The sequence below is a fragment of the Budorcas taxicolor genome, chromosome 4, assembly GCF_023091745.1.
Source record: "Budorcas taxicolor isolate Tak-1 chromosome 4, Takin1.1, whole genome shotgun sequence".
In the NCBI taxonomy this organism is placed as follows: Eukaryota; Metazoa; Chordata; class Mammalia; order Artiodactyla; family Bovidae; genus Budorcas; species Budorcas taxicolor.
Window position 1 is genome coordinate 63,847,533 of NC_068913.1, and position 26,987 is coordinate 63,874,519.

A 26,987-nucleotide genomic window follows, 5' to 3' on the forward strand; every position below is an offset into this window, starting at 1 on the left:
AGTAACTCATTTTACAAAGTGAAGTGAAGTTTTACATATTTACCAGTGAAGTACATCTTTCCATATGTCTGTTGGCTATTTGTATTTCTTTCTTGTCCACTTGAAAATTTATTTATTGTGTCTTTTTATAGTATAGACAGTAATCTTTTGTCTGTTATGTGTATAACAGGCTTTATTTTAGAATGTCAGCTTATAACTTATTAATGGTCATTGCTCTATAGAAGGTTAAAATTTCTATACAATCATAACTGTACTCTCTGTGTTTTCTGTTAATTTCTGTGCTTAGATACACTTCCCCACATCAATGTCATAAAAATAGTTCCTCATATTCTCTTTCATAGATTTTTGCAAAATAAATATGTGTAAAGTAGATAATGCAATGATTTGATATTCATAAATGTTGTGAAGTGATCACCACAACAAAGTTAATTAACACATTCAACACATCTATCAAGTCACAGAGTTACTGTGAGTATTTGTAGGTGTGTAGACACCTAAGGCCTACCTTCTTAGCAAATGTCAAGTATACAGTGCAGTATTATCAGCTATAGCCACTATGCTGTACATTGCTTCCTCAGAATTTCTTCATCTTATAACTAAATGTCATATATGCCCAGTCCCCAGACCCTGGCAACTACCATTCTGCTCTTTCTTTTTTGTTTTTGGGGGTCACTTTTAGATTCCACATATGAGTGATACCATAAAATATTTGTCTTTCCCTATCTGCCCTATTTCATGTACCAAAATGCCTTCCAGGTTTATCCATATAGTTGTGAATGACAGGATTTCCTTGTTTTTCTTTTTTTTTTTTTTAATGGTGGAATAATACTCTGTTGTATTAGAGTATACACACATGCCACATTTCCTTTATTCATTGTTGACCTAACAAAACAATTGGACTGCCAGATGATTTTTTCAGCAAAATTGGGTTTACTGGGGTTCAGCAGAGGATTGCACTTTGAGGTTTACCACTATGGTGAGCCACATGCAAGTCGCTGCACAGCAAGGAGAAGAGAACACTTTTATGGAAGGGAAAACAAAGTCGTGAGATCTATAGTAAACAAAAAATTCATGGCTTTTAGTTGGCTGAATACTTGCCAGGAAAGAAGAGGAATCCTTATTCTTCTTGTTGGACTCTTCTATAGTTTCAGGGCATGAAAGTTTCCCCTTCTTGTCTCCCAACTCCTATTTAATTGAGATTTCCTTTTTTTTTTCTTTCTCCCTTTTGATCAAGACCTTTCTCTGAAAGCAGCATTGATCGAGAGTCAGGTTTTCCAGTTTCAGTAGCTTTCTGTCCCTTAATGCCAGGAAGGACTTTTTCTGGGTGTAGTGTCTACAGAGGAAATGTATACTGATTAGAAACCTCTTGAAGACACATGCAAGTAACAAAGAGAGATGGGAAGGAGACCCTCAAGGACTTTTCATCTAGATCCTAGATGTTATCAAGATCCTAGATCTTTGTGATCATCTAAAGTGCTATGTCATACTCAAAGGTTTGATGATAAACTTCCAACAGGCCAGGATATCCTGGGATATCCTGTATCTCTTGTTACATTTTTCAACTTAGGCTTTCTCCTGATTTTATACACACACACACACACACACACACACACACACACACACACACACCCGTGCTTTCTTTTCATTTCCATTTTAGTGGAATATTTTTTTGCCATCCATTCATTTAAAAGTGCGTATCCTTCATGTGTATCCTTGAAACTAAAATGAGACTCTCATAGGCAGCATGATTGAGTCTTGTTTTTTATCCATTTAGCCACTCTCTGTCTTTAGAGAATTTAATCAATTTATACTTAAAGTAATTATTGATAGATAGGGATGGCTTATTTTTGCCATCTTGTTTTCTTTCTGTTTTGTAGTGTCTGTCTTCCTTTCATGCTATCTTTCTTCATCATGTGATGATTTTCATAGTAGTATACTTTGATTCCTTTTTCTTTTGTATATCTGTTGCACATTTTTGCTGTGTGGTTGTCATAATACATCTTATAGTTATGAGTCTATTTTAAGCTGATAACAGCTCAACTTCATCTATATATAAAAATGCTGCTTTTTTACTTCCCTCGTCCCCATTTTGCTTTTGATGTCACAATCTGTATCATCTTATATTGTGTATCAGTTAGCAAATTATTGTAGCTATATTTATTTTTTAATGCTTCAGGCTTTTTATACTAGAGTTAAGTGATTTATATACCACTATTATAGTATTACAGTATTCTGAGATTGACTATATAGTTACTTTTACTAGCAAATTTTATACTTTCATGTATGTTTATATTACTAATTAGCATTCTTTTATTTCAGCTTGAAGGACTCTCCTCAGCATTTCTTATAAGGCAGGTCTAGTGATGATGACTCCCTCAACTTTGTTTTTCTGGCAAAGTCTTTCTCACCTTCATCTGAAAGACAGCTTTGCTAGGTTAATATTCTTAGATGGCAGATTTTTTTATTTGAGCACTTTTTAAGTATCCCAGTCTCTCCTGGCTTACAAGGTTTCTGTTGAGAAATCTGCTGATAGCCTTACAGGAGTTCCCTTATATGAGATGATTTTTTGTTTTTGAAGTTCATTTTTTGCTTTTGACAGTTTTATTATATCTAGTGAATTTTCAGTGTGTGGGGGGAGTTACCTATGAGCTTCATGTACTTGAATGTCCATATCTCTCTCCAGAGTTTGCAGGTTTTCAGCTGTTATTCTTTAAATAAAGTTTCTGCCCTATTTATATAATTATTCATGGAAATTTTAATCTGAACACTCAAATTTTTCTTTAGCTCAAGGGATATTCTCTCTCCCTCTCTCTTTTGCTTTAGGCTCTCTTTTTTGAACATCTATTATTACATTTATCACATTTTTTATTTCTTTTTTCTCTTCTCAGAATTTCATGAATGCATCTTCAACACAACTTTCAGTTGTATACACTGCTATTTGACCTTCTTTTGAGGTTTTAAATTTGGCAAATTAGTTTTTTTCATTATCTCTGAAAGCTCTTTTTTAGTACAGCTTGTTTTATTTATATGAATGCAGTGTTTTCTTATGGAGAAGGCGATGGCACCCCACTGCAGTACTCTGCCCGGAAAATCCCATGGACGGAAGAGCCTGGTAGGTGGCAGTCCATGGGGTCGCGAAGAGTCGGACCCAACTGAGCGACTTCACTTTCACTTTTCACTTTCATGCATTGGAGAAGGAAATGGCAGCCCACTCCAATGTTCTTGCCTGGAGAATCCCAGGGACGGGGGAGCCTGGTGGGCTTCCGTCTATGGGGTCGCACAGAGTCGGACACGACTGAAGCGGCTTAGCAGCAGCAGTGTTCTCTTAAGCATCTGTGAAGATAATAATTGGAACTTTCATTTAATACTCTTATTACTTATATTAACACTTTCTTGAGAGTTCATTTGCTCATTTATCTTGGTGTTTTTCTTTTGTCCTATTTGTTTCTCATGATTTGATTGTATACTGATATTCTAAACTAGTTACTAGATTTATTTATATCCATAGTTATTGTTGGGGTCTTTGGTGATTATAATACTTATCTACCAGGCCTCTCCCTTACATGCAATCACTCACTACAGGATTCTGTTGTGACTGACAGGTTTCTGGACATGTGGGAACCTATCCATCCACCCCCACTTCCACTCTTGACTGCAGAAGTCAGGAAGGAGCTGCAGTGGTGGCAAAATAATTTAGTGATTTCAATACTCTTCTAAGAGGCCTTCCCCTCCTACTCTTTTTTTTTTTTTAATCTCTGGATCTGTGTGTGCCCCTGAACTCCGTTGTACTTCATACTTTCATATTTATACTGTCTTACTTCTCGTGCCAAACCCAAAATCCATATGAGAAGGCCTTTTATACTACAAAGCTTTATTATAAAAGTAAAATATTGTCTTTACAACGGGCAGTAAAATAAGCAGTCTTGTACGTCTTGCCAATCTAACATAAACTGTGGAGAATAAGAACAGGATCTGTTCTCTTCACACTGTGTTCACTGCACAGTGTCTGGAACACATTAGGTATGCCATAAAGTTTTAGTAAATTTTTAGACATAAATATTTAGGAAATTTGTAAAACAACTTTTGTGGAACTAAAAATATTTATATGCTTTACCCAAAAAATTTATTCTAGAAATTTATCCTAAGGAAATACTCAGAGATGCTTACAGAGTTTTAAGTACAAGGATGTTCATATTTATAATTGTGAAAAATAAAAATAACTCAAAAGTCACAGCAGTGCTTGTCTAAAGCATAATATATGTATGTGATTGAATATTTCATAAATATTCTTTTTATTATTTATTTCTCCAGAGGTAGTATTTAGAAATCAGTAAAACCCATTTTATCTTAACCAAAGAAGAGCATTTTGATATACTTTAAATAGAATGACTATAAATCATGCCTTTTAAATTTCCACTATATTTAGTAATTTTTATCTAATTTAGTAATTTTTTGGTAGAACTTAGTAATTTTTATCTAACAGCTTTATTTATATATTAATTTATTTAAAATATAAGAACAAATAAGTAGAGGTTCATTCTGATATAATCATAGTATAATGAGCAGTCAGTTAATAGAGAATATTTTTGTTTTATTCCAGAAAACAGCTCCTTGAACATGGTGAGGTAAAGCTTTCATTTTAATCTCTGCTAGATTTGTCTATTATATTTAAGTTCTAGGATATTCACAAAGGTATAACCTTGCTGCAGGTACACCATCAGCAGTGCTAAAGTGATTCAATACTGGTAGTAGATTTCTGCTGATTCTTCCCACTTTTTAAGCTGCTCTCAATTTTGAAAAGTGATAAGGACTTGACAACAACCAGAAAGCTGATTTATGACCACCGAGTATAATTAAATTAAATTACCTTCATTCATTCATTCATTCAACAATAATAAACATTAATTTCTAGCCTGCTGAGCCAATCAGCTATGGGCCATCAGCAGGGTAGGTACTGTGACTGGTGACCTTGCCACACACAGACTTGATGGTCAATCAGTTATAATCTTAGCAGTGTTATAGGATACAACAGATGGTATAGCAGTGTTCCTGCTCTCAGGTACATCTAATATTCCAGTGGAGAACAAAACAGGATAGTCTTTTCTTATGGTGCTAAATTGTTTTGCAATAAGAGAAAAAATAGCATGGGCTAGAAATATAATTTCCTAAGTAATAGAACTTTGAGTCTTAAGGGACAGGTCAAATTTACATGAAAGGACAACTGATTGTGAACTTAATAGAAATAGCTTATGATGATAAACAGTATGTTTTGAATAGTTACTATGTGCCATGTACTGTGCTGTTTGAGTCTCGTATTATTATTCCCACTTTGCAAATAAGAAAATCATGTTAATTAAATGATATTAGCTGTTAAAGATAAATATAACATCAAAATTACTTAACTCAGTGGAGGTTTAATTCTTTGCTCATATAAAGTTAAAACCAGAGTTTCGGATTAGCGGGTGGTTCTCCAACAAGCAGTGTTTCAGGGACCCAGATTTCTTCCACCTATGGTTCTGCCATCTTTAACTTGTGGTTTTCAGGCTTGATTTGTACAAGCCAGCAAAGAAAAAAGAACACTGCACACTGGAGGCTTTGTAAAAGGTATCCCTGGAAAAGAGACAAATATTGCTTCCTGCTCACAGCCAGAACTCAGACATATGGCCACACCTGACTGCCAGTGAAGCTGGGAAGTGGAATCTTGCTGTTTCTAGGAATAAGAGCGAAGAGTCTCTGCCAAGAACTGGAGACCTGGAGAAATGAAATAGTCCACCTAAGGTCTCACAGCAAATTTGCAGTAAATCTTGAGTTTATCCACTACCAATCCATTTCCAGTGCTCTCAGAGGAGTAGTCAGCACTTTACTGCTTCCTATGTGCCAGGTATTTTGGTTGGGGAAGGGGTAGTTATTGACATACTTTAATACTTTCATTCTCACAACAACCCACTGATGTAAATACTACTTTTTATTTCACATATTAAAAAAAAAATGTGGCAAAGAGATGGTCAGTAATTTGCCTAAAGTCAGAAAGCTAGAGTGACCTGAGCTTTGTAGAGCCAAGTACTATGAATCCAGGCAGTATAGCAACAAAATCTATCTGTCACTCACTCTGCAACCACCTAATTCCATAAGTATTCTTTAAGTTTCTGCCTCCCTTTTTCACATTAGTTTGCTACCTTCTCATTGTCATTCATTTCTCCATTTATTCTTATTTTGCCCACTTTTATCTTTTGTGTTAATTCTGTATATTTATCCATTTAATCTTTATTATGTGCCTACTATACACCAAGTTTTTACTTCTATGGAAATGAAGGTGTATAGTAGAAGGAAAAAATGAGAACATGTAAGTATATGTGCAGTGACAAAGGGAGATGTAAAAGTAGTACAGAAGAAGTGATTAAATCTGTGTGGAGGGGATGTGGTAGTTGGAGAAAGGTCTTTAAAATGTATAGAGAGGAATAGCTAGCTAAAGACAAAGGATGCACGTGTGCAAGGAAGACAGAAAGTGAAAGAAAGTGAAAGTGAAGTCGCTCAGTCGTGTCGGACTCTGCGACCCCATGGACTGTAGCTTACCAGGCTTCTCCGTCATGGGATTCTCCAGGCAAGAGTACTGGAGTAGGGTGCCACTGCCTTCTCCAAGGGAATCTTCCTGACCCAGGGGTCAAACCCAGGTCTCCCACATTGGAGGCAGATGCTTTAACCTCTGAGCCACCAGGGAAGATCTAGGAAGACAGAAGGTAATGAATTTATCTGGTTTAGCTCACTTCAGTCACTCCGTTGGGTCCAACTCTTTGTGACTCCATGGACTGCAGCAGGCCAGCCTTCCCTGTCCATCACCAACTCCCAGAGCTTGCTCAAACTCATGTCCATTGAGTCAGCGATGTCATGCAACCATCCCATCATCTGTTGTTCCCTTCTCCTGCCTTCAATCTTTCCCAGGGCCTTTTCCAATGAGTTGGTTCCTCACATCAGGTGGCAAAAGTATTGAAGCTTCAGTTTCAGCATCAGTCCTTCCAATGAATATTCAGGACTGATTTCCTTTAGGATTGACTAGTTTGATCTCCTGGATGACTCTCAAGAGTCTTCTCCAACATCACAGTTTAAAAGTATCAGTTCTTTGGCACTCCGCTTTCTGTATGGTCCAGCTCTCACATCCATACATAACTACTGGAAAAACCATAGCTTTGACTAGACAGACCTTTGTTGGCAAAGTAATGTCTCTGCTTTTTAATATGCTGTCTATGTTTGTCATAGCTTTTCTTCCAAGGAGCAAATGTCCTTTAATTTCATGGCTGCAGTCACCATCTGCAGTGATTTTAGAGCCCAAGAAAATAAAGTCTCCCTTTGTTTTCATTTTTTTCCCCATCTAGTTGCCATGAAGTGATGGGACCGGATGCCATGATCTTAGTTTTCTGAATGTTGAGTTTTAAACCAACTTTTTCACTCTCCTCTTTCACTTTCATCAAGAGGCTCTTTAGTTCTCTTCACTTTCTGCCATAAGGGTAGTGTCATCTGCATATCTGTGGTTATTGATATTTCTCCCTGCAGTCTTGATTCCAGCTTGTGCTTCATCCAGCATGGCATTTTGCATGATGTACTCTGCATATAAGTTAAATAAGTAGGGTGACAATATACAACCTCAATGTACTTCTTTCCCAATTTGGAACCAGTCTGTTGTTCCATGTCCTGTTCTAACTGTTGCTTCTTGACTTGCATGCAGGTTTCTCAGGAGGCAGGTTAGGTGGTCTGGTATTGCCATCTCTTTCAGAATTTTCCAGTTTATTGTGATCCACACAGTCAAAGGCTTTGGCATAGTCAATAAAGCAGAAATAGATGTTTTTCTGGACTTCTGCTTTTTCAGTGATCCAACAGATATTGGCAATTTGATCTCTTGTTCCTCTGCCTTTGGTAAATCCAGCTTGAACACCTGAAAGTTCTTATTCACATACTGTTAAGGCCTACCCTGGAGAATTTTGAGTATTACTTTGCTAGTGTGAGATGAATATAATTGTGCGGTAGTTTGAACATTCGTTGGCATTGCCTTTCTGTGGCTACTGCTGAGTTTTCCAAATTTACCCATAGATATAAGGCAAATCAGTGTTGTTGATGGATAAAAAAGACAAGGAGGTGGGAAAAGTAAGCATCTTTAGACTGTGGGAACTTTGTATGCAAAGAAGCTGGACGTTATTAGGACCTTGCTGTAAAGTTAGAGATGGTATGGTCAGATCTGAGTTTTAAATACTTTGGTCTATTGGCACTAAAGATTATATATATATATTTGAAAGGGAATTAGAAATCAAGCTGACCAAAAAGAGGACAGTGATAGAAAATCTCTAATTTTTTTTAAACTAAAGTGGATATTTTAAACTCCTAATACATAAACAGATTAGAGATTTAAATTTCTAAAAATAGTAGATCTTATAGAAGGAGATGATAGCTTTCTGGGCAGTACCCAATGTGAAGTCTTGTGTCTTCCTGGCACCTTATCCTACTCCCACTTGTGACTCACACTTGATAAATCTCTGGTTTGGGATGGAACTGTTTTCATCTTGACTTCCCTTGTGGCTCAAACGGTAAAGCGTCTGCCTACAATGTGGGAGACCTGGGTGCGATTCCTGGGTCGGGAAGATCCCCTGGAGAAGGAAATGGCAACCCACTCCAGTATTCTTGCCTGGAAAATCCAGTGGATGGAAGAGCCTGGTTGGCTACTGTCCATGGGGTCACAAAGAGTTGGACACTACTGAGCGACTGCACTTCACCTAAGGGATGACAGGGTGTGAGAGGCAGAAACATTGACAAACTCTGAATGTGATATAACAAAAGGTTGTACATTCCAGCTTGTTTCAAAATTAGGTGAGAATTCACCAGGGAGTCAGTTCTAAGTTCCTTGCTTTGTGCCAACCCTCTGAATCAGGGACAGTCTGCAAATCTCAACTCACTAAATGAACCCCTGGGTTACCTCCTTACTGTCGTGATATTACTAAAGTTTGTTAGATCAATGGAGTCTATTGTGATTTTTTACTCATAATTTAATGTACTTGTGTTTTATTTATTGCATCATATTAGTTACTTTTAGCCAACTGTTCTATGTTACAAGCTTAGAAATTAGTGAAGGAATACTAATTCACAGGAAAGAAATAGTAATTCACAGGAAAGAAAAAGAAAGAGATTTAGAAACAATGTTTAGTTCCAGAATATCATAATACTGTGAAGAACTTGTGAAAAGATAGGCTAGGGAGAGATAACATTTAGAAGAATTAACTCCTGAGTATTCTTTTGACCTACTCATACCTCATTTTGAGCATGACAGTCAGTATTGCATCAGCCTTCATTTTTGTCTAGTCCCTAGTTTATTATATTATGTGATTACTTTATATTAGATCCTTTATATTTAAGTCCATTTTATTTTGTGCTTTATATTATAAACAAAGTTTTTCTGTTATTGCCAAAGGGCTTTATATGACATACAGCTGAAGGCATATGTCATAACATACAACTTATTTGGAGCTATTCCGTTGAAAAAGTGAAGTGATACAGAATTTGGGAGAGGAATTACTTCTTTTGAGAAACTGGTATTGAGTAATATATTTTGGAAATCCGTACACTTCTGTATTCACAGATTAATAGAACTAGTAGGCTCCAGTCCATGGGGTCACTAAGTTGGGCACGACTGAGTGACTTCACTTTAACTTTTCACTTTCCTGCATTGGAGAAGGAAATGGCAACCCACTCCAGTGTTCTTGCCTGGAGAATCCCAGGGACAGGGGAGCCTGGTGGGCTGCCATCTCTGGGGTTGCACAGTCAGACACGACTGAAGCAACTTAGCAGCAGCAGCAGCATTGTTGAATAGTTTGTTGTTTGGATAGAAAGCATAAGTTAATAGTGCAAAATTATTATTACAGTTTTTAGATAAGTGAGAACTGAGATGCACCAATAGGTGTGGAAGTTACAGGAAAACAGTAACAGTTCAGTTTTAGAAAAGATTTTCTCACATATATACAGCATCTATCTTTGTAATAGGTGTATTCCTATTCCGGAAATGGTGAATATTCTGTTCATAGATTTATAGAAGTGATCCCTGTTTTGGGTAGTTGATTAAATCTATCACATAATCTACCAATCTGTGATTTAGTGGCCCTCCAAAAAGGACCTATTTGGGTGTGAAATGTGTAGGTTTCTTTTCTTTCTCCAAAGCATGATTCAGATTTTGTCCAAGGGTGAGTCTGACTAAAGGAAAATGAAGGGTTGATTTTGAAATACATTTTCCACATTCCAAACTTGGGTTCAAGAATTATTTTTAAAAATTAAAGATGGCAGGTTTTAAACATCATTAGAAAAAAAAAAGCTTTAGGTACAATTTTTGCCATTCAGTTTTGTTTTTATTTTATTTTTATTTTAATTGGAGGGTAATTACAATATTGTGGTGGTTTTTGCCATACATTCACATGAATCAGCCATGGGTGTACATGTGTTCCCCATCCTGACCCTCCCTCCCACCTCCCTCCCCATCCCATCCCTCAGGGTCATCCCAGAGCACCAGCCCTGAGCACCCTGCCTCATGCATCAAACCTGGACTGGCGATCTATTTCACATATGACATGTTTCAATGCTATTATCTCAAATCATCCCACTCTCGTCTTTTCCCACAGAGTCCAACAATCTGTTCTTTATACCTGTGTCTCTTTTGCTGTCTCACATATAGGGTCATAGTTACCATCTTTCTAAAATTCCATATATATGCATTAATGTACTACATTGGTGTTTTTCTTTCTGCCTTACTTCACTCTCTATAATAGGCTCCAGTTTCATCCACCTCATTAGAACTGATTCAAATGCTGAATAATATTTTATTATTATTAATGATATTAATGTTTAATCATTAATATTAAATATTAATTGTTATGAAATGATATTTTTAATAGCTGAGTAATATTCCATTGTGTATATGTACCACAGCTTTATTATCCATTCATCTGCCGATGGACATCTCAGTTCAGTTCAGTTGCTCAAGTCGTGTCCAGCTCTGTTATTCCATGAACAACAGCACGCCAGGCCTCCCTGTCTATCACCAACTGCCAGAGTTCGCCCAAACCTATGTCCATTGAGTTGGTAATGCCATACAACCATCTCATCCTCTGTCGTCCCCTTCTCCTCCTGCCCTCAATCTTTCCCAGCATCAGGGACTTTTCAGATGAGTGAGCTCTTCGTATCAGGTGGCCAAAGTATTAGAGTTTCAGCATCAACATCAGTCCTTCCAATGATCACCCAGGACTGATCTCCTTTAGGATGGACTGGTTGGATCTCCTTGCAGTCTAAGGGACTCTCAAGAGTCTTCTCCAACACCACAGTTCAAAACCATCAATTCTTCAGCACTCAGCTTCCTTTATAGTCCAAATCTCACATCCATGCGTGACTACCGGAAAAACCATAGCCTTGACTAGACGGACCTTTGTTGACAAAGTAATGTCTCTGCTTTTAATATGCTTCTAGGTTGGTCATAACTTTCCTTCCAAGGAGTAAGCGTCTTTTAATTTCATGGCTGCAGTCACCATCTGCAGTGATTTTAGAGCACAGAAAAATGAAGTCTTACACTGTTTCCACTGTTTCCCCATCTATTTGCCATGAAGTGATGGGACCAGATGCCATGATCTTCGTTTTCTGAATGTTGAGCTTTAAGCCAACTTTTTCACCTCCTCTTTCACTTTCATCAAGAAGCTTTTTAGTTCCTCTTCACTTTCTGCCATAAGGGTGGTGTCATCTACATGTCTGAAGTTATTAACATTTCTCCCAGCAATCTTGATTCCAGCTTGTGTTTCTTCCAGTCCAGCATTTCTCATGATGTACTCTGCATAGAAGTTAAATAAGCAGGGTGACAATATACAGCCTTGATGTACTCCTTTTCCTATTTGGAGCCAATCTGTTGTTCCATGTCTGTTGTTCCATGTCCAGTTCTAACTGTTGCTTCCTGACCTGCACACAGATTTCTCAAGAGGCAGGTCAGGTGGTCTGGTATTCCCATCTCCTTCAGGATTTTCCACAGTTTATTGTGATCCACACAGTCAAAGGCTTTGGCATAGTCAATAAAGCAGAAATAGATGTTTTCCTGAAACTCTCTTGCTTTTTTGAAGGTCCAGTGGATGTTGGCAATTTGATCTCTGGTTCCTCTACCTTTTCTAAAACCAGCTTCAACATCTGGAATTTCACGGTTCACGTATTGCTGAAGCCTGGCTTGGAGAATTTTGAACATTACCTTACTAGCATGTGAGATGAGTGCAATTGTGCAGTAGTTTGAGCATACTTTGGCATTGCCCCTCTTTGGGATTGGAATGAAAACTGACCTTTCCATTCCTGTGGCCACTGCTGAGTCTTCCAAATTTGCTGACATATTGAGTGCAGCACTTTTACAACATCATCTTTTAGGATTTCAAATAGCTTAACTGGAATTCCACCACCTCCACTAGCTTTGTTTGTAGTGATGCTTCCTAAGGCCCACTTGACTTCACATTCCAGGATGTCTGGCTCTGAGTGAGTGTGAGTGATCACACCATCGTGATTATCTGGGTCGTGAAGATCTTTTTTGTACAGTTCTTCTGTGTATTCTTGCCACTTCCTCTTAATATCTTCTGTTTCTGTTAGGTCCATACCATTTCTGTCCTTTATTGAGCCCATCTTTGCATGAAATGTTCCCTTGGTATCTCTAATTTTCTTGAAGAGATCTCCAGTCTTTCCCATTCTATTGTTTTCCTCTATTTCTTTGCCTTGATCACTGAGGAAGGCTTTCTCATCTCTCCTTGCTATTCTTTGGAACTCTGCATTCAAATGGGTACATCTTTCCTTTTCTCCTTTGCTTTTTGCTTCTCTTCTTCTCACAGCTGTTTGTAAGGCCTCCTCAGACAGCCGTTTTGCTTTTTTGCGTTTCTTTTTCTTAGAGATGGTCTTGATTCCTATTTCCTGTACAGTGTCACAAACCTCCATCCATGGACATCTAGCTTGCTTCCATGTCCTGACTATTGTAAGCAGTTCTACGATGAACATTGGGGTACACGTATCTCTTTCAATTCTGGTTTCCTCAGTGTGTATGCCCAGCAGTGGGATTGCTGGGTCATATGCCATTCTGTTTTAAATATCAATTACATGTTTATGATTATAAGAATAGCACTTGTTTTTAAAATTTGAAAAACCAGAAAAATTACCAATCAGGAATAATCTCTGTAGACTTTTTAGGTATACTCTGTTATAGTCTTTCCCCCGTGCATATATATTATATACACACATAAATGGTTTTCACAGAATTAATATTATTTTGTAAATATAGAATTTTATATTCTGAAAACTTTGGTTCAGTTGCTAAGTCATGTCAGACTCTGCAACCCCGTGGACTGCAGTACGCCTGACTTCCTTATCCTTCACCATCTCCCAGAGCTTGCTCAAACTCATGTCCATCGAGTTGGTGATGCCATCCAACCATCTCATCCTCTGTCATCCTCTTGTCCTCCTGCCTTCAATCTTTCCTAGTATCTGGGTCTTTTCCAGTGAGTCAGTTCTTTGCACCAGGTGGCCAAAGTTATTGAAGCTTCAGTATCAGTCCTTCCAAAGAATATTCAGGATTGATTTCCTTTAGGATTGACTGGTTTGATCGCCTTCCTGTCCAAGGGACTCTCAAGCATCTTTTTCAGCACCACAGTTGAAAAGCATCAATTCTTCAGCATTCGGCCTTCATGATGGTCCAGCTGTCATTCTGTACACGATTACTGGAAAACCCTAGCTTTGACTATATAGACCTTTGCTGGCAAAGTGATGGAGATGCTTTTTAATATGCTGTCTAGGTTTTGCCATGGCTTTTTTTGCAAGGAGCAAGCGTCTTTTAATTTCATGGCTGCAGTCACCATCTGCAGTGATTTTGGAGCCCCCCCAAAATAAAGTCTGTCGCTGTTTCCATTTTTTTCCCCATATATTTGCTATGAAGTGATGAGACCAGATGTCATGATCTTTGTTTTTGAAAACTGTTCCACACCATTAAATAGTCTTCCAATATGTTAATGTGTATATAACATGTGATAATGGAGCTTCTCTGGTAGCTCAGATGGTAAAGAATCCACGTAAAATGCAGGAAATGCAGGAGACCTGGGTTTGATTACTGCATTGGGAAGATCCCCTGGAGAAGGGAATGGAAACCCACTCCAGTATTCCTGCCTGGAGAATCCCATGGACAGAGGAGCCTGGGGGGCTACAGTACATGGGGTTGTAAAGAATCAGACACAGCTGAGGAACTAACACTTTACTTTTCACATGTGAAAATGCAATAATTTACTTAGTCTTCTATATTGTTCATTTAGTTTGTTTCTATTTCTGGTGTGAAAAACTCACTTAAGTTACCATCTTTGTAGAAGTATTTTTATGTTTTGATTATTCTCTTTAATACCTAGAGTCAAAATTTAGGTTGGTTTGGTTCTAGGGTCTTGGCTAGACCCTAGCCAAGGTTGGCTCTTTTCTAGGATCTTGATAAATATTGCTAAATTACAAAAATATACCAATTATTACAGTGTGTGGTTTCATGGCATCCTCTCTAATACTCAATATTAATTTAATATTTGTCAGTTTTATAGATGAAAATATTATTTTTACTATTTACCTTGTTTTAATACTAGTAGTTTAGAACATGAATTTTTAGTTACTTTTACTTGTATTAATTCTTTGTCCATTTATGTACTGAGAAGTTTGTTGATATTTTATGAATATGTCTGTTAGAAAAGTTTTGTTTGAAAACTTAGTGAAACTCCATCTTAATCAAAATGGGGTGTCCTACCGATTAGTACAAATATTTATACAATCCCACTACTTCTAAAATAATCTAGATTGTGTTACGATTTTTGTTGCTGACTGAATATCACACATTTTTGAAGCATCCCATATTTTTAAGTTTCTGTGACTCCCTTTTTCACCTGGTGTAGGTCCTTGCTCAAATACCACCTTTTTGAGGAGTTCCATTCTGATGATCCTAAGTACACTTGCACCTTCTGCTTGTGACCTCACACCACAGCCTGCACTTCAGTCTCCTTTTCAGCTCTCCTTCCTTTTCCATCATACTTACCACTTTCTCAAAGACTGTTTAATAGGCTTTGTTATTTGATATGTCCATTTATTTTCTGTCTCTCCTTACTAAATGTACTAAAATGTGAGTCTCATGAGGACAGGAATTGCTCAGTGTCGTTTTAGCACCCGACTATATCCAAAGCACTCAGAACAGTACCTGGCATATAGCAGGCATTTGATAAATCTTTGTTGAATAAATGAATGAATATTAATAGATGCATTACTGAGTTAAAAGATCCTTGTCCTAGTGAATAACAATAGTTTTAATATACTTTATTGTACATATACTAATTTTAAAATATGAAGTGAATATTAATTTTGTTTTGTGTTTTTATAGATAATTTTTCACACATTGCAGTTGTTTGCATTCACTCCCCTTGCCATTTTAATTATGAGGCTGAAGCTCTTTTTGACACCTCACATGTGTGTTATGGCTTCCCTGATATGTTCTCGGCGGGTAAGGTATTCATTCTTTCATAACTGCTCTGTAACACTATAGCAACTGCAATGTAGTTACTCATGGTTTTGCTCACTAATCTAAAACATAAAAGCACTCGGTGTTTTTTTATCTTAAGTGATTTAAAGTACTAGTTTGTGATTCATTATAGCATAAGAAAAGCAAATTCAAGTAGCCTTGAAATTTATTCCTAGACTTTAGCTGATAATTCTGTGACTTTCCCCTCTATTAGTATTCTCACTAATATAGTTTCTGAAATTTAGGTCGGTGTAACAGCTTTATGGCCCATCAAAACTACCCTCGAGTGCTCTTGTAATACTAGAGAAGATGCAGAGCAGTTGCTCTAGTATTGTCCTGTTGGGCTTGGATAATCTGTGAAAAAATTGTCAGTTTCTAAGGTTCTGTTACTGTAGTTCATATGCAAGACAGCTAGATAAAGTAGCTAGAATTTTGGGACCAAGTTACTTCTAGAGACCCCTTACTTGGTTTTGATTATAAATGTTTTGCCTTAGAGTATCATAATACTTAAATTCCTGAAAGGATAAAATTTTTCAGTACTAATGGTGTTTTCCTAGATATTCAAGATGTCCATAAAAGACATCCAGATATTACAGGATTTAGTTCGAGGATATGTCAGAATTATGATTTGTTAACCTTAACTCCTGATTGTAAATCTGTACTGGAAGGATCAGGTATTTCTTCTTTAATTCTTTCAAGAGGACAGTAAGCTCCATTTTTAACTGGATCATATAATTCTAAAATATTTGCTGGTTTTAAACAATAGATAATTATTATATTTTGTATATTATTAGTATCAAATGGTAATCCACCTTGGTTTAGGTAGAAAGGTGAGAATATATTATTGACCCAATAGCACTGTTCATATAAGAATTATAAATAAATGGTTTCTTTCATTTCAGCTCTTTGGCTGGCTTTTTTTCAGAGTTCGTTTTATGCCTCTTATCCTCAGTCTTGTATCAATAATGTCAATACAAGGTTATGCAAACCTCCATAATCAATGGAGCATAATAGGAGAATTTAATAATTTGCCCCAGGAAGAACTGATACAGTGGATCAAATACAATACCAGGCCAGGTATGTAGCTGTTTTGATTATATGTATAGCTAGCACACACACATACACTTATACACATTATAGGTTGTTATACATTTGTATATATTGTATAGTTGTCATTTCATATATATATGTGGCTATATATACAATTTAAAAAAACACATGCATTCATACCTTCACACATTTTCAGTGTGTCAGTTGCAGTGTTCACCAAATCATATTTCCAAAAGGAAATTTTGTGTCCTTTTTAAACCCCTCCTGGATATCTGTCAAAAAGAATTTTAATTGATATCTAGAGTTAATAATTGTTCACAAGTTATATGCTATAACTCTGAGATTATTATTGTATTTTAATCATAGCAGTGACACATCAAAGTAAAAAACCTTTAATGACAAACTTTTGCACTGTGTGACAGGCCACTGGAGAAACCAGTTTTGACTGTGGGGAGGTTAGCAATACCCTTCCCATGACTTCCACCAGTGCATACCCTCTGCTTCATGTCTATAAAACCAATCTCATATAGAAGGGTTAAAACCTTGGACGTTCGGGTGTTTTCACTAACTCATCTCAAAAAGATGATTATACATGCTACTTTAAAATAGTTTAAAATATTCTTCTAGTTTTTCTTCTCTTACAGTCTTTATCTAAGACTGCCTCAAGCAGATTGATATTTACTTCATTTTTAAATACCTTTCCAGAGAATGAATATATTCTATGCTATTTTCTGCAACTACTCTATAGTCCTGTCTGAGACAGTTTTTTTCAGGCTTAATTTCTTCCCTATGATTTATTTAAGTTTATCCTGTGACTCTTTGAGCCACTTTTCTCCTATCTCTTATTTGGTAGTCATCATTTTACTAGTTAGCTATCATTAAGGTAAACTTCTTTGAGAAACCTATATGCAGGTCAGGAAGCAACAGTTAGAACTGAACATGGAACAACAGACTGGTTCCAAATAGGAAAAGGAGTACGTCAAGCCTGTATATTGTCACCCTGCTTATTTAAGTTATATGCAGAGTACATCATGAGAAACACTGGGCTGGAAGAAGCACAAGCTGGAATCAAGATTGCCGGGAGAAATATCAATCACCTCAGATGTGCAGATGACACCACCCTTATGGCAGAAAGTGAAGAGGAACTAAAAAGCCTCATGATGAAAGTGAAAGAGGAGAGTGAAAAAGTTGGCTTAAAACTCAACATTCAGAAAACAAAGATTATGGCATCTGGTCCCATCACTACATGGGAAACAGATGGGGAAACAGTGGAAACTTTATTTGGGGGGGCTTCAAAATCACTGCAGATGGTGATTGCAGCCATGAAAAGACGCTTACTCCTTGGAAGAGAAGTTATGACCAACCTAGATAGTATATTCAAATCAGAGACATTAGTTTGCCAGCAAAGGTCTGTCTAGTCAAGGCTATGGTTTTTCCAGTGGTCATGTATGGATGTGAGAGCTGGACTGTGAAGAAAGCTGAGTGCCAAAGAATTGATGCTTTTGAACTGTGGTGTTGGAGAAGACTCTTGAGAGTCCCTTGGACTGCAAGGAGGTCCAACCAGTCCATTCTGAAGGAGATCAGCCCTGGGATTTCTTTGGAAGGAATGATGCTAAAGCTGAAACTCCACTACTTTGGCCACCTCATGCGAAGAGTTGACTCATTGGAAAAGACTCTGATGCTGGGAGGGATTGGGGGCAGGAGGAAAAGGGGACAACAGAGGATGAGATGGCTGGAATACATCACCGACTCGATGGACATGAGTTTGAGTGAACTTCGGGAGATGGTGATGGACAGGGAGGCCTGGCGTGCTGCGATTCATGGGGTCACAAAGAGTCGGGCATGACTGAGCCACTGAACTGAACTGAACTGAACTGAAGGTAAACTTATAAACTTCAACTCAAATATTTGGTCTGTGGCTTTCAAAGGATGACAATGACAATGCCTCATCACTTAGACTCTAGGTCTTAGAGCTTCCAGGCTAGTTTAATCAGAATTTTTGAATTAATACTTTTTTTCCCTATAAGGTACAAGGTAGTTACTGCCTTTACTCTCTCTCACCCCTGACCACTTACACCTGTTTTTCCAAAGCTTTAAAAGGTATCTGTTCTTTTCATGTTTGCTTGCGTCTTTGTTCCAGTGTTTGTCTTGGGTTCTTGGCAAAGAAAGCCTATGTTTAGCAACTTAACCTTCTAAGAGATTTCCCACAAACTCTTACCTCATTTTTGCCTCTTCTTTGATCCTACCAATTTTCTTATCTCTGTATTATGAGTTCTCTCATGGTTACCACATGTTTTATTAAAAGAAGCTTGAGATTCTGTAATTAACGTGAGACTAGAGCTTACATTCAGGTCCACCATGTAGCTTTGCATAGTTTGTACACAGCACAAAGGTGCTCAGTTAAGAGGACAAATGGGAACTCTAATCCAGCCTGTGGTCCACTCACAAGTCATGTGTTAGTGAGGTTCTGTCAGATCTGAAGGGATCTTTTTTCTAATACATGCAGTAGGCTAATTGGAGATTTAAATATATTATAGAAAAGAGCCTGTGGTTTCCCTGTCATGCTCATATTTGATGCTGTACTCCCAAGAGGAAAGAAGCAGCTAAGGAGTATTTCTCCCTCTCCTTCTGTTTCATAGACAGTTTCTTCTCCATGGTTTCAGTTTTTTCTGGACAGGCTTCCCTAGTTTCTTCTGGATGACCCTGGTCCTGAGCTTGGGTCCCTCTAGCCCAGAGTTTCTCAACCTTTGTTGGCAAAGTAATGTCTCTGCTTTTCAATATGCTATCTAGGTTGGTCATAACTTTTCTTCCAAGGAGTAAGCGTCTTTTAATTTCATGGCTGCAATCACCATCTCCAGTGATTTTGGAGCCCCCAAAAATAAAGTCTGACACTGTTTCTACTGTTTCCCCGTCTATTTCCCATGGAGTGATGGGACCAGATGCCATGATCTTCGTTTTCTGAATGTTGAGCTTTAAGCCAATTTTTTCACTCTCCTCTTTCACTTTCATTAAGAGGCTTTTTAGTTCCTCTTCACTTTCTGCCATAAGGGTGGTGTCATCTGCACATCTGAGGTTATTGATATTTCTCCCGGCAATCTTGATTCCAGCTTGTGCTTCTTCCAGCCCAGTGTTTCTCATGATGTACTCTGCATATAACTTAAATAAGCAGGGTGACAATATACAGCCTTGATGTACTCCTTTTCCTATTTGGAACCAGTCTGTTGTTCCATGTCCAGTTTTAACTGTTGCTTCCTGACCTGCATATAGGTTTCTCAAGAGGCAGGTCAGGTGGTCTGGTATCCCATCTCTTTCAGAATTTTCCACAGTTTATTGTGATCCACACAGTCAGAGGCTTTGGCGTAGTCAATAAAGTCCACAGTATGAAAACGCCATTCAGATATGACCTAAATCAAATCCCTACAATTATACAGTGGATGTGAGAAATGGATTCAAGGGATTCGTTCTGATAGAGTGCCTGAAGCACTGTGGACAGAGTTTCATAACATTGTACAGGAGGTGGTGATGAAAACCACGTCCAAGAAAAAGAAATTCAAAAAGACAAAATGGTTGTCTGAGGAGGCCTTACAAATAGCTGAGAAAAAAAGAGAAGTGAAAGGCAAAGGAAAAAAGGAAAGATACACTCATCTGAATGCAGAGTTCCAAAGAATAGCAAGGAGAGATAAGAAAGCCTTCCTAAGTCAACAATGCAAAGAAACAAAGGAAAACAATAGAATGGGAAAGACTAGAGATCTCTTCAAGAAAATTAGATATACCAAGGGAACGTTTCATACAAAGATGGGCTCAATAAAGGACAGAAATGGTATGTACCTAACAGAAGCAGAAGATATTGAGAGGAGGTGGCAAGAATACACAGAACTGTACAAAAAGATCTTAATGACCCAGATAATCACGATGGTATGATCACTTGCCTAGAGCCAGACATCCTGGAATGCAAAGTCAAGTAGGTCTTAGGAAGCATGACTATAAACAAAGCTACTGGAGGTGATGGAGTTCCAGCTGAGCCATTTCAAATCCTAAAAGATGATACTGTGAAAGTACCGTACTCAATATTCCAGCAAATTTGGAAAACTCAGCAGTGGCCACAGGGCTGGAAAAGGTCAGTTTTCATTCCAGTCCCAAAGAAAGGCACTGCCAAAAATGCTCAAAGTACTGCACAATTGCACTCATCTCACCTGCTAGCAAAGTAATGCTCAAAATTCTCCAGACGAGGCTTCACTAACTGAGAACTTCCAGATGTTCAAGCTGGATTTAGAAAAGACAGAGGAACCAGAAGTGCAAGCTGGAATCAAGATTGCTGGAAGAAATATCAATAATCTCAGATATGCAGATGACACCACCTTTGTGGCAGAAAGCAAAGAGGAACTAACAAGCCTCTTGATGAAGGTGATAGAGGAGAGTGAAATCTTTGGCTTAAAACTCAGTGTTGAAAAAATGAAGATCATGGTATCCAATCATGGCAAATAGATGGGAAACAATGGAAACAGTGACAGACTTTATTTTCTTGGGCTCCAAAATCACTGCAGATGGTGACTGCAGCCATGAAATTAAAAGAAGCTTTCTCCTTGGAAGAAAAGCTATGACAGACCTAGACAACATATTAAAAAGCAGAGACATTACTTTGCAGACAAAGGTCTATCTAGTCAAAGCTATGGTTTTTCCAGTAGTCATATATGGATGTGAGAGCTGGACCATAAAGAAAGTTGAGTGCCGAAGAACTGATACTTTTGAACTGTAATGTTGGAGAAGACTCTTGAGAGTTGCCCAGGAGATCAAACCAGTCAGTCCTAAAGGAAATCGATCCTGAATATTCATTGGAGGGACTGATGCTGAAGCTGAAGCTTCAATACTTTGGCCACCTTATGTGAAGAACTGACATTGGAAAAGACCCTGATGCTGGCAAAGATTGAGGCAGGAGGAGAAGGGGATGACAGAGGATGAGATGGTTGGATGGCATCACCGACTCAATGGACCTGAGTCTGAGCAAGCTCTGGGAGACGGTGAAGGACAGGGAAGCTGGTGTGCTGCAGTCTATGGGGTTGCAAAGATTTGGACATGACTGAGTGACTGAAGAGCAACAACAAATTCATTCAAAGTTACATTTAGAATGGTTAATTATATTTGAAAATAAATATTCAATTGTTTCCAGTAGATCTGAGTAGTATGCCTAGTTCTTATTAGTGGTTTTACTTTGCTGATTAAAAGTGATAATGATCGTCATAATTATATAATCATTTATTATATGATTATAATAAGTCATATTTATTTCTTTCCATTTGGTCTTTTTGTCTCTCAAGAAATACAACTAAAACTGAAGCCACACAGTAGATTTTGGTGTATCACTAGTTATAACCAAAAAGCAATGAATTTATACATGTTATTACTCCAGAAAGTACTACTAACACGTAATGAAATAGTTTGATGAAATGTATATATTTATAAAGTCAAGGCTTAGTTATGAATATTTAAAAGTGATCTAAGGGAAGAAAACAGTGCCTTCATCTGGCAGGTTCTCAGGATTACAGTTCATAACCCACGAAACTCACTTTAAAACATGTACCATGAGACTTGCCCTTTATAAGTCTTTTAGTTCCTAGAACTTTAGACTATTGGAACAAGATATGAAATTTTACAGTTTTTTCCAGTCCCGTCTTTGTAGTGCTGTCTGTTAGTATAGCATTTGAACAGAACAGTGTGCTCTAGTGAAGTGGCTAAGAGGGTGGGCCCTGATAGTTCCTCGCTGTGCTGTCCTGGGCCAATTGCTTTGCTGTCTCTTAGCTTCCTAATCTACAAAACAGGTATAACGTAGAACCCACCCCCAAAGCTGTGCAAGTTAAATTGTATAATCACCAAGTGTATGCCACCAAGATAACATTTAACAAAAGTTGGCTATTATTGTGTAGACTATCAGTAAATATTAAGTGAAAAAAAAAAAGAGTGCTGTCAATGATTATTATTTTAACTGTACTTCATCTTTGGAGAAGGCAATGGCACCCCACTCCAGTACTCTTGCCTGGAGAATCCCCTGGATGGAGGAGCCTCGTGGGCTGCAGTCTGTGGGGTCACGAAGAGTTGGGACACGACTGAGCAATTTCCCTTTCACTTTTCACTTTCATGCATTGGAGAAGGAAATGGCAACCCACTCCAGTGTTCTTGCCTGGAGAATCCCAGGGACAGGGGAGCCTGGTGGGCTGCCGTCTGTGGGGTCGCACAGAGTTGGACACGACTGAAGTGACTTAGCAGTAGCAGTACTTCATCTTTCTTGGGCTTCCCTGGTAGCTCTTCTGGTAAAGAATCCGCCTGCAATGCAGGAGAGCCTGGTTTGATTCCTGGGTTGGGAAGATCCTCTGGAGAAGGGGTAAGCTACCCTTTCCAGTATTCCTGAGCTCCCCTGGTGGCTCAGATGGTGAAGAATCTGCCTGTGATATAGGAGACCTGAGTTCGATTCCTGGGTTGGGAAGATCCCCTGGAGGAGGAAATAACAACCTACTCTGGTATTCTTAAAAATCCCATGGACAGAGGAGCCTGGTAGGCCACAGTCCATGGGGTCAGAAAGAGTTGGACATGACTGAGCAACTAAGCACAGCACATCTTTCTTAACTGGGTTCAAATATTATAGATGAGTAACTTTTGGTTTTCTTTAAAACATGTTGTTAAGAAATATAATCTTGTTTTCCAGATGCTGTTTTTGCTGGTGCCATGCCTACAATGGCAAGTGTCAAGCTTTCCACTCTTCACCCCATTGTGAATCACCCACATTATGAGGATGCTGACTTGAGGTGGGCAACTGATAGAATACTACAACCAGACACACCAATGACTTCTACTGACTTATAGGAATAGGGAAAATTTTTATATACACACATACACATTCTTTCATCCTCATGTTCATTCTAGAAGTTAAAAAGTAGCAACAATTCAGAAATGACAACATGTACCTGTTAAAGCAGCCTTAATAAATTGCTGAAAACTGAAAAAAGCAAAACTGAATTTTGCTCAAAGTAAAAAAATAGATCACATTTATGACTAGCCTCTGTGTGTTTCTATGGGTGTGTGTATTCCAGTGACACTCCTAAGTAGTAGTAACAAGAAGGGAATACACTTGGCTCATGGCCATCATTTGCCAACCCCTGTTCTAGATTCCACAGCCCCTTTGCCTGATTTAAGAAACGACTCTTGATCTTACTGGTGGCCAATGATTAGCCTTTTTTTCACAGGTAAAAAGAGTTTATGAAGTCCACTATGTTAAATGCTTTTACGAAAATTTGGGTTGCTCTTTTATTAGTTGATTATGGGAACCCTAGTTTCCACTGAAATCTGAAAGTTTTGTTTTCCTTAAGTGACTTTTAAAAATCATTTTAATCATCCTAGTAATTGGATAATCTTTTCCTTTTAATGTGACTTTGGTTTATTGTTAAAGGTAATATTTTAAATTAAAGTTTTATGTTTGGCTTTGAAGATTGGGCATTCTGTATGCTTGAACTCTTAGGAAAAGTCTAATGTATAATTGATCGTTTACTTAGGATTTTATAAACACTCCCATTTAGAACTAAATCATCTGTCTACCATATTTTAGTAAGCATTCCTGTTTCTCAAGCTTCTGTTAGGGTACTTTCTCTACCTGACTACTACTGTAGATGCTCACTGTCTAATTATTCTATTTACTACATTCAGCTTCAACTCATATGTCTTTCAAACCTTCTCTAAATGAAATTATCTACTGAAATCTGTATTTTCACTATATTTAGCCTCTATCTGAATGTCTTCCAGATTAGTTGATTTTATAAATTATGCAAAGTTACTTTTTAACTGTTATACTGCTACCCATCTCTAGACTCTAAACTGGCTTATACACTGATAAACAGCACCTGCAAAATTCAAATTTCTGTAAGTTTTAGAACATTTAAAATGTAAGTAAAATGTGGAAATTTCTATCCCCAAATAATTCATGCTGTCTGGGGTCATGTATAATCAGTGCTCCATCCAGTAAGCATTGGGATTTTAATTTGGTAACAAAATTTCTTTAGTCAACTCTATTATCACTTATTTAGAAACTTTTTTTAACTTGTTTGAATTTAAAGAGCTCGGACAAAAATAGTTTACTCCGCATATAGTCGAAAATCTGCAAAAGAAGTGAGAGATAAGTTGGTGGAGTTACATGTAAATTACTACATTTTAGAAGAGGCATGGTGTGTTGTGAGAACTAAGTGAGTATGAGCCCTATGCTCTGTGATATATGGTATATATTAAAGCAATGAATGTTTTACCTCATTACAGCAGTCCTGATTCTTTAAAAATTTTTATTTTAAATTAATTCCATTAAATTGTTATCTTGGTATTTTATTTAAAATTCTTGCATGGAATTATACTATTTAAGCATAATGTAATTTCAGAAATGATAGTGTATTTTGCTATCCTAATTCTTTCATTTTAACATCTGAATGTAGCTTTTTTCCATAATTTTCAAGTTTTTTAAACTTTTATTAGATATCTAAAATACAGATTTGAATTTATAGCAAAGTGAGATACTAGCATTCTGCTACTACAGCTGATTTACATTGGCTTTATAAGACATATAAGAAAAGTTTCACATAACTCAGAAGGACATAATAAGAAAATGTTTCTAATTAACAGTTTTAAATTTCTAAATTTTGAATACCTAAAAATACATCAAATTCTGAGATGTGTAATGAATAAGTTCAGGCCTTTGTTTAGTCTCCTTGATTTAAAAAATCCTTAGTTGTATTAATCTTAACATTAAGAATTTTCATTTCTCCTATGAATAATTAGGAATTGGCTATATGAGACTTTTGAAGAGCTAATTTTTGAGATTTTAGTAGCTAATCTTTGTATCTAATTTTAAAATTGAATAAATAATGTATAGGAAGAAGTGTATCCGTACTTGCAAATGTGCGTGGGGTCTAAACACTCCAATCAAATGTCAGAGGTTGAGACTGAATACAAAAGCAAAACCCATCTATGTCCTTCCTTACAGGAAGATGCATTTTAAGTACAAATACATTAAAGAAAGGTTGAAGTAGAAAGGATAAAAATGTTACCACTTGAGTAACCAACCGTGTGTGTAGCATATGCTAAATATGTATTTTCTAGCATATTCTAAAAAGGCAACACTATGGTGTGGAAGGAAGATCAGTACTTACCTAGACTGATGTTTCAGGGAGAGGATTGACTATGAAAGGGTACAAGGGAACTCGTTGAGGTGATGGAAATTTTCCATGTTATGATTATGATGATGCTCACACACTTATACACATTTACCCATGCTTATGAAAATTTACACATAAACTGGGTGAATTTTATTGTATGCAAATTATACCTCAATATAGACTGACTTTGTCTGACTTCTTCCCTGTAATGATTCCCGTGCAGGGTTATTCTCTAGTGGGAAATATCTCATTCAGTCCACTCAGAAAGGGAAGAGTTGAGGGGAGTAACAGTGGCGCAAGAGCTTCTCTTTCCTGCTTTGGACTTTATATGTTAATGCTAATTTAATTCAAAATTTAAGTTCAAGAATATGAAGTAGGTAATTCATCAGGAATTAGATTAACTATTAACTTTGCTTTAATTTGTCTCATTTTACTGTAAACGGGTATTATATTTGGATAGCAGTACCGTTTAGAACATATATTCATTTATATTTCACTTTGAAGGTGGATTTTTAAATATATGTTTCTGAATTACATTGAGCTCTTATAATTTTATTCAATAATATACTGGTTATTTGGTTAACTAGAATATAAGAATATAGCATAATTTCATTTTATTATTAATATCTCTAAATTTTAAACATGTTTTTTGAAATGTACTAAGATCTTTAATTTATTAAATGTCTCTAAAAATCTGAGATATTTTATAATTATAGTTCTTCTAGATATGAATGCATTTTTAATATATATATGTGTGCTTATTTTTTCAGGCCCGGTTGCAGTATGCTTGAAATTTGGGATGTGGAAGACCCTTCTAACTCAGCTAACCCTCCCTTATGTAGCATCTTGCTAAAGGATGCGAGGCCATACTTCACCACAGTGTTTCAGAATAGTATGTACAGAGTGTTAAAAGTTAATTGAGAAAAGACTGCCCTTTACACTATGGTGCAAAGAGGTGCACAAAAACAATCACTTTAGTTTATTTACATTAATAAAAATCACCAGCTTTAATAAGGACCCTTAAAAACAAGATAACAAAAATGATCTAAACTTTTTCTAATTTCTAAAAGGTAAATTATTTCATTGTTTTCCATTGAATGTCAGCCTTATTAAACTTGTCATATAAATGAGTAAATCATTTTGTATTCCATAAATAAATGTTCATCTTAAAGTTTTAAAGAAGA

General features: G+C 37.1%; 1 protein-coding gene across 1 annotated transcript in view; it reads left to right on the forward strand.

Annotated features, from left to right (window-relative positions):
- Window positions 1-26,724, forward strand: part of DPY19L2 (dpy-19 like 2) — a 93,526-nt gene extending 66,802 nt beyond the window's left edge. The window contains exons 17-22 of the mRNA XM_052638961.1: window positions 4,601-4,625; window positions 15,431-15,550; window positions 16,471-16,645; window positions 23,316-23,415; window positions 24,718-24,843; window positions 26,574-26,724. Of these exons, the coding sequence (XP_052494921.1) occupies window positions 4,601-4,625; window positions 15,431-15,550; window positions 16,471-16,645; window positions 23,316-23,415; window positions 24,718-24,843; window positions 26,574-26,724 (697 nt within the window). The remainder of the gene's footprint in view (window positions 1-4,600; window positions 4,626-15,430; window positions 15,551-16,470; window positions 16,646-23,315; window positions 23,416-24,717; window positions 24,844-26,573) is intronic.
- Window positions 26,725-26,987: the final 263 nt, after the last annotated feature.